Here is a 9,412-nt window from a genome sequence, read left to right as displayed (position 1 = left end):
ATATCTGAAATCTGCACCTCTCTGTACATTCACGTTTAAAAAAAGAATGTGCATGAAAGATAGAGGTTGGTCTCAGAAGGAGGAACTGTGTCTCTTTTCAGTCTTCGTCTATACTGCGGTTGTGACAGAAGACAGAGTCGCTCCACCTCTCTCTCTCTCTCTCTCTCTCTCTCTCTCTCTCTCTCTCTCTCCCTCTTTCTCTCTCTCTCACACACACATACACTCACAATCTCTCTCAGCCCCCCTGCACCCCTTCAACACAGACCATTGGGTTGGTGGTCTGCACCTCACCAGCCACTTTCCTTCTGTGAGGCAGTGGCAAATGACTTCAGATACACACTACTGCATGGAAAACTGGGCACGAGGATCATTTATGGATGTGGAAATGTGGAGATGAACAAAATCTCAACTGTGGAACAAAATTGAGAGACACCAAATACGCACCTTCCTTTGCATCAAGCTTTTGTGCAGCAGGTACTCTCTCTTTATTTCTTCGTTTTGGCTAATTTTTGGCTTGTTATTCATATCAAACATGACATTTAAAAAAACTGTGTATTAAATGTGATTTCTTTTATAACACTTTTTACACTCATTTAAAGAGAATGCATATTGATGATGTTTGATTGGTTCATTAAGTTGTATTCGGTTGCTTTAGTTTAGTCAAGAAAAAAAGGTTACAATTGTATCAGTCTACAATAATTTATTGCATTTTTTGTCTCATTCTGACCATACACTCTCTGACAGCTTTACTAGTGGCAAATATTCTCAAATAAAATGCTAATAATAGTGTTTTTTAAATTTGAACATAATTGTTCATCTGTTCAAAAAAAGGCATACACACAACAGATTGTATCTTTGCACAAATCATACATACAATGCACCAGTTAGTTACCAATTGCAAATTATTAGCTCTCCTGTGATATATATATATATATATATATATATATATATATATATATATATATATATATATATATATATATATATATATATATATATATTTTTTTTTTTTTTTTTTTTTTTTTAATGATGGTATTTTTCCTACATATTTCCTTCTGGAGAAGTCTTATTTATTTGGCTGCAAATAAAGCAGTTTTTTCTACACACAAAGAACACATATACATACATATTCATATATCACAGGGGGCTAATAATTTTGCCTTTGTACAGCACATGTGATGTTTGTTTTATATTTTTAATAAAGTATTAAAGTGTAAAAACTTTACCTCTTGTAACTACTATGTTTGCATTATGATGCTATTGCAATCCATCATACAGTATAATCACACATTGTGTGGGGGAGTTTAATAGACTGTATAGACGTAATAATAGTCTTTTTTTTTCATTCACAAGGCCTGATAACTAGCTGATCCTTGTGAATTACTCTGCCAGACAAAGTGGCTTTAAAATAAAGTAAGGATTGCCTTAAAGAAAATATTAAATAACAACTCTGTAATTGAACTTTGTGACTCACCTTGGGGGTGGGGGGGGACTTGCTTCAACAATTAATTGGATCTGTAAAATGCAGCCTTTCAGCTTTGCACTTAGAGGGTGCTCAAGTCTCATCAAGGCAGAAGGAGAAAGACTCTTTAAAAGGGTTCCATCAAGAGCATGGCAACAGCGTTTCCATGTGCCAATCTCACACTGAGAATATCTCTAACCGCAGGCTGAGTGTATACCTGCATATCTTTGTTGTTCATCAATGTTTGTCTCACAGGTAGAAATGGATCCTCTTCTGGAACAAGTTTTGGCGGGCTTCAACACAACCCTCAGCACTTCCAATCGGACTGACCCCCTTGATAAATTCTCAGGAACCCAGCTGCTTCTACGCTTCAAACCTTTATTTATTCCACTCTACGCCTTAGTTGTTGTTGTGGCTGGTGTTGGGAACAGTTTCCTTCTTGCCTGCATTTTGGCAGACAAGAAACTTCATAATGCAACCAATTTTTTCATTGGCAACCTGGCCGCTGGGGACTTGCTGATGTGCCTGAGCTGTGTTCCGCTAACTGCATCGTATGCATTTGATGCACAGGGTTGGGCATTTGGACGTCCGATGTGCCACCTTATTCCTCTGGTACAAGGTGCAACAGTCTTCGCCTCTGTATTATCCCTCACCGCCATTGCCATGGACCGATATGTGGTTGTAGCGTACCCAGTGCGGAGACGTATCTCTGTGTGGGGATGTGGCGCAGTGGCACTGGGTGTCTGGGCAGTCTCGCTGGCCCTTGCGGCTCCCCCTTCCCTCCACACGCGCTACGTGGACCTGCGACCTAGTGGGATGGAGCTGGTAGTGTGTGAGGAGTTTTGGCTGGGTGCCGAACGGCAGCGCCTACTCTACTCATGCTTCTTCTTACTGGCATCCTACATGATACCGCTGTTATCTGTAAGCATCTCCTACTGTGCCATCAGTGTGCATCTCCGCAAACACACATTACCTGGAGAGCCTTCCCAGAGCCAGCAACGCTGGAGCAAGCAGCGCCGTAAGACGTTCTCCCTACTGGTGGCCTCAGTTCTTGCCTTTGCCCTCTGTTGGCTCCCATTGCAGGTCCTCAATCTCCTACTGGATCTAGACTCAGACTTCCAGATTGTGGACAAACACTATGTAAATGTACTGCAGGTTAGCTGCCATCTGATCGCCATGAGCTCAGCCTGCTACAACCCCTTCATTTATGCCTCGTTGCACAGTAAGGTCCGCATGCACCTTCGAGGTTACTTTTGCCCTTGCAGGCATAGTGGACAGAACCTACTGTCTCGTTGTGCCTCCCGCAATCCTGCCACCTGCCTGACACTTATTTCTGAGGTAGTGGTGAAGGAGAACCAATCACCGGAGAGCCCTGTCCCTGACAGCTGTCTCTGAAGATGCAAGACACATCAGCACAGACTATTCAGAAGGAGCACTCAGACATTAAGGAGATTTTTGCAGCACTGGAGTGGTATTCCAGCCAATATTCGATGTTCTTGTCTGAGAACTAAGGCTTTTGTTGGTGGTGGGATTTTCTTTTACGAGGACTAAAGAGAATAGCCAGGCTCTCAGCTTTGTTTTGATGTTGCTACGGACATTAGTGATCCAGGCTTAAGATTCCCTTATACATCTTTTTGACCTTGAATGAAAACAAATGCAGTGCACATTTAATGGAGGAGTAAATCTGTTTGGGAATACCCTGCTCTTCATACCCGCCACAGCCAAAGGGGAATATCAGCAAACTACAACTAGATGTTTAGACATCATCTTTGACCTTGTTGTAACTACATTGATTCAATTACCATTTAATGCTGTTTTTCAGCCCTCACCAATGCGAGAAAGTAAGTGATGCAGAATCCCTTGTACACCCTTTTAGTCTCGCAAGCCTCCAAGGATCACTGCATGTCTGACATAGATCACTGCTCAGAAACTTGCCCTCAGAGCCTCTCACTCTCATGTCCAGACACTCTCAAGAGGACTCAAGCAATCAAATGACAGCCTTTCGCCTCTGGTAATGGACTGCACACTCTGCTTTAAAACACAAAAACATGGTAGCTCACACTAGAACACTTCTACATTTCTGAAGATAGGCATAGTTTCATAAAATGTTCAACAGAGGGAGTCTGACCTTTTGTAAGTGGTGAGAGCTAAAGTGATGATAATTTCACAGGAGCAAGTGCCAGTTGTTTTGCCATTATGTGGTTCTGTCATTTCCCTTGGAGGGCTCTGAGAATTGACGTCTCGATTTGGCGGTTCTCTGGAGGTGTGAGATAGACTTAATTAGATGATCTACAATGCATTCACACTACACTACATTAATCATCAAGTCAACCATTTCTCAGATGAATAAACAAGAGGATATGACCCACATGGTTTATGAAAATTAATGGTGTAAAGTCACCGTGTGCATGTTTGTTTGACAGAAAGGAAGCCATATAATTAATGTTTTTTTTTTTTTTTTTAAGCCCGCTGTGCTAGTTCTTCTTGTCATTCACAATAATTACTTGTCAGATTGTATGATGTTAGCCCAGTGAGATCTAGGGTAAAATCCACAGTCGACTATGCAACATGAAATATCTTTAGTCCTCATCAATTACATCTTCATTAAATTATTAAAAAAATTTATCTCTTTATGTTAATGTTGAAATCAGTGTTGAGACAGAAGTGATAGACAGTTCATTCAATCTGTTCTGTGAGGAAGAATGTCCCACAAATGTTAGCTTATACCCTACTTAAACACACTTGAACCTATTAATCAAGATCTACTACAGGGGTGCTTAACTTTGTTCCTGGAGATCTACAGTACTTTCCTGCAGATTTCAGCTCCAACCTTGAACAAACACACCTGAATCAATTAACTTGGACCTGAACAGCACTTGATAATTACAGGCAGGTGTGTTTGGTATGGGTTGCAACTGAAAACTATAGTAAGGTAGATCTCCATGAACAGGGTTGGTCACCCCTGGTCTACTAGAATTATACTAGAAACATTGGCTGTGTCCGAAATTGCCCCCTATACCCTTTAAAAGTGCACTATTTGAGGGAGCTGCCATTTGTAGTGGTGTCAGAAACCGTGGTACATTTTGAAATACAATCAATCAATGCACTCCAATAATGAATATACAACCAATGTACACTCAAAGGCTAAAGTATATACCCATAATGCACTGTGAGAGTTCCAACAATTAATTAATTTCTGGCTATTTCTCAATATGCGTTCTTCAGCTACCTTGCCTCCTCGTGTTCTCCTGTAAGGTCATCATAATCTGCCAATACTCAAGATCGCAAGAACGGAGGACGCATGAATCTTCCCGGATGTGTTCTTGATATTGCGGATACACCGAAGCGGACTTGAGTTCAGAGATATCATATATTTACCTCAGCAGTTTCCCTAAATGAAACGTTGAATATAAACATTACCATGGACATCTTAATAAAGGAGTAAACACATTAGGGTGTTTTTTTTTTTGCTGAAATTTGTATTAAAATCAGTTTTATTTATATTGTGCAACACATATTTATAATGTTTCTATGCATAGTATATATTTTGAAAAAGGGAAAAACAAATCGTTGAATGAATGCTGTAATGTTTAAGTAATTTTCCATTTAAAATGTGTGAAGGTCATGTGACCGAAGAATGCAGTATTTCATTTCTCACAGGACGCGTTCTGTTCTCGTGGTCTCCCAAGTTGTGAGGACACCTGGCAAGACCAGAATTCACAAGAACGCAAGTCCGTTCTCTGCATTCTTGGAACACCCTCTTAGAAACAGCTTCTGTGTCTGACCACAAGATGGCATCCACAGCAGAATCCTATTAGTGTATGTTTCTATATAATGTATTATCTATTTTGTAAATTGACATTTGTGGTGTCATGGTGGAATAGCGGGTAGCGTTGTTGCCCCAACGCAAGAAGGTCGCTGGTTTGAGCCTCGGCTGGGTTAGTTGGCATTTCTATGGAGTTTGCATGTTCTCCCTGTGTTTGCATAGATTCCTCCAGGTGCTTCAATTTACTCCCATTCCCAACACATGTAGTATGGGTGAATTGGATAAGCTAAATTGTATATGTGTGATTAAGAGTGTATGGGTGTTTCCCAGTGATGAGTTGCAGCTGAAAGGGCATTCGCTGCGTAAAACATATGCTGGATAAGTTTTCGGTTTATTCCGCTGTGGCAACCCCTGATTAATAAAAGGACTAAGTGAAAAAGAAAATAAATAAATTAGCGTTTGTATACTTAACAGGAATCTAAATACTAACATAACCAAACAAAATGGCAACTCATCTTGTGCACTTAGTGCTTGAATTCATTCACTTGTTTTCATTCACTCGTTTACTGGACTATATTAGTGGATTAATGTAAGGAATAGTGAATGAGGTTACAGGGGGCGATTTCAGATACACACTGTGTTGAGGCAAGCTGGAGCTATCTGCAGGACAGAGTTTTGAAACCACTGCTTTAGAGCTAGATAGAGGTACTTTTATATGAAACACCTTGCTCAGATCATCATACGCGAACACAACCTTATATAATACTGTATTTTTGGCATGAACTTGCTCTGAGAGATTTTTATCTGACTCATCCACCTGTCCTCAATAGGTGATCTCTAATTGATTCTTCATTAAACTGCAATTATGGCAGTACTCTCACATTGTAGGATGCAACATTATAAACACTGTCAGAACTTCAGTGGATGCTAAGTGACTATTCCACCCCTGACCAGCTATTAAAAAATGTTTTAGAAGCCCTGAAATCATGGTAAAATCACAGAGCGTGTTTTTAGCAATTACAACAGCCACAATTACAAACACAAAAGCGTACAGTCTTGTAGCTCTGGTTGACTTGCTTATTATATGGTACAAAAATGTGGATTATGACATGTCACACAGATAGCATCTGTTGTCCCTGTGGTTTTATTTTGCAATTGTGTTACCTTGTAAACGTGAGTAAAATGCAACACTTTCACCAACATTTTTCTAGTCTTGTCATTTATTAAAAAGCTTAAAGTACATGACGTCATCGGAGGCAGCATTTGCTTGAAAGAGGTTTGCACACAGTGGGGCAAGTAATAAATGTCACATGAATCAACAAACAATCTGTTTCACACTTGAAAGCAGGCACATAGAATTTTGTGATTACATACGCAAACACAGCAGGTAGAGGATAAAGTAGAAGTTTGGACAATTATGTCAGGCTAGATACGCCTGCGTGTGCATCTGCATGCTTATTGTCAAATCTAACCCACCAACGCTGATTGCTAGCCTAGCACAAAGCCACCAGGGGCAGGATGCCCTGTGCACACACGAAAATATAGCGCCAGCCAATGATCCCCAAGGGTTTGCTAATAAGAGCTTGCGTATTCCTGTGGTCAAAATGTCCAGACCATCTAATTTTCTACAATAGACCCCTTTGCACATGGAGCGTAATAGCAACAATGCTAACAGGCATGAGTCATAAAAGATGACAAATAGACCCCAAGACCTTCTGGAAAGTGAGAGAGACACCAACAGTTTGTCACCCCATGCTGAGCATTATGAGTAAGCATATAGTCACAGCTAACATTTCACACGTGTGGCTCTTTGGAAAATGTGAACAATTTGTGACTTCTTCTAAAATTAAAACTGTATTTTTTTTATGATAAAATAGTTATATTTATGTAGATTAATGTTTGACATAATATAAGGAGTGAATAACTTGAACAATTATTTTCATTTTACAGAATTGCACCTTAAATATGTCCCATGATGTGACAGCAAAAATGAACAAAAACCTTAATAGTATACAAATTCAATGAAAATGATTATTGGATATCTTCAAACAGTGCTATTTATTACAATAAATTATGAAAAGCTTTTCTTTTTCTCCATGGTTTAGAATGGGAACAATTATGAGAGAAAATCTTAACAGGTTTTACAGGGGGCTTCAGTCATATGATCTTGAATATCTTATAGTGTCAAACCACAGGAAATGGTTTTTAGTAGGGCTGCATGATATTGGAAAAAACTGACATTGTGATATAATTTTTCTATGACATATATTGCGATGATGAAAGTAATAGGATTATTTGGATAGAGATTCATAATTTTAGATAGGTTGGGATGATTTCATAAGACAGAGCATCTGCATAAGATATAAAAAACTGATAACAAACACTTATTAATACAGTAAAGCAATGATACTGTACAAATTAAATGCACAGTGCTTGATGGTTTTCTGGAAGTCTAGAAAAACTCAACAAATGTAGTATTCAAATGTAAAACCACACTATAATTTTACTGCGTATATATCATAAGTTAGAAATGTACTTTCTTATGCCTGAATAGTTTAAACAGACTTTTAAAAATGCTTACAAAGTCACAGGCCCTAAAAACACACATAAATAATTATACTTTATGGTTGAAGTTTTTCACTGCAATGACAAATCATGAGTGTTTTCAAATATAGCTCTGGGTCAATAACAATAATAAAAAAATAATTCCTTACTTTTATATAGCGCTTTTCTGGACACTCAAAGCACTTTACACATTGGGAGAATCTTCTCATCCACCATCAGTGTGCAGTATCCACCTGGATGACATGACGGCAGCCATATTGCGCCAGCCTGCACATCACACACCAGCTGATTGGTGGAGAGTGTTGAAGCCAATTATGATATGGCGATAGTTAGGAGGCCATGATGGACAGAAGCCAGAGGGTAAATTTGGCCAGGATGTCAGAAATAGTCCCCTACTCCTTTTCGAAGGACATCCTGGGATTTTTTTATGACCACAGAGAGTCAGGACTTCAGTTTAACATTTCATCCGGAAGACGGCATTCTCTGAGCAATACAAAGTCCCCATAAATCTACTGGGGCGTTAGGGCCCACACAGACTGCAGGTTGACTGCCCCCTGCTGGCCTCACTAACACCACTTTCGGCAGCAACATAGCTTTCTCAACTCTCCCAGCAAGGTACTGATCGGGTGTGGCCCTGCTTAGCTTCAGTGGGCGACCACTGCAGAGTGCTAGCCAGAGCTATACCAGTTTAACATTAAAGATCATAAGCTGTGACTATTGCAGGTACGCACATTGCAATATTGCTGGTTTCCAGTGACAAAATGTTTAACTTCTTATGTTTTTAGAAATATATTGATGAAATAACAATGTGATTTACTAAAATAGGCATATTTAAATTAGGCCTGAGGTATGTATTATTGATTTTATTATGTTCTTGCAATTTACTGAAACTATGCTTGATACAGTTACACCATAGTACAGTTTTGAGATTTGGCTGAAATATAGGAATGACATAGCCATTTGTTAATGCTTATTCATTTTCTACATTTTAAATGATGACAATAGTCCTTGACAACATTTTCATTCATTCATTTTCTTTTCGGCTTAGTCTGTTTATTAATCTGAGGTCGCCACAGCAGATTAAACCGCCAACTTATCCGGCATATGTTTTATGCTGCGTTCACACCAGACACAAAAGATGATTTTAACGTGATTTACACGTTAAGTTAATGCAAAGACACGAATAGACATCCTGAGGCGCAATAAACACTAATGAGGCAGCGCGAGTAACATGATTTACATGAATGAATAAGTACAAGTTGAGAGTTTTGCACTTTTAATGTGAATCCCTGGAGTTTAAATATCTGAACTTCAGTGGACATTCGCGTCTTGTTAACCAATCAGGAGCTTTCCCCTGTAGGGGAGTGATTATGACATAGCGCCAGTTGTTGGTGTATCTGGGGAAAATTCTCCTGCTCACACCGGACAACAGTTCATCAAACTGGGCTCGGCTCACTCGGAGGCACTGCTGAAAGCTTTCATCATTCAGTTATAGTTTCTGAAGGACTTAATAAGGGCGCACCTCAGAATGGATCTAGTGGACTCAGACACTGCTCCAAACAAATCAATGCTGTTTTTCAGTCTTCCTAAAGCAGAAAAAACAACTCCATGTTAGCCAT

General features: G+C 39.4%; 1 protein-coding gene across 3 annotated transcripts; it reads left to right on the top strand.

Moving 5' to 3' along the window:
- Positions 1–266: 266 nt before the first annotated feature.
- si:dkey-202l22.3 lies at positions 267–6,430 on the top strand. 3 transcript variants are annotated; one of them, XM_087282164.1, is made up of 2 exons: positions 267–445; positions 1,690–6,430. In XM_087282164.1, the coding sequence occupies exons 1-2, from the start codon at positions 378–380 to the stop codon at positions 2,855–2,857; spliced, it is 1,236 nt and encodes a 411-aa protein (XP_087138290.1). In that variant the 5' UTR covers positions 267–377; the 3' UTR covers positions 2,858–6,430.
- Positions 6,431–9,412: the final 2,982 nt, after the last annotated feature.

Source organism: Danio rerio, chromosome 15 (assembly GCF_052040795.2).
Source record: "Danio rerio strain M-AB ecotype USA chromosome 15, GRCz13ab, whole genome shotgun sequence".
NCBI lineage: Eukaryota > Metazoa > Chordata > Actinopteri > Cypriniformes > Danionidae > Danio > Danio rerio.
Note: the sequence above shows the minus strand (reverse complement) of the source record. Positions and strands in the feature narration are given on the sequence as shown.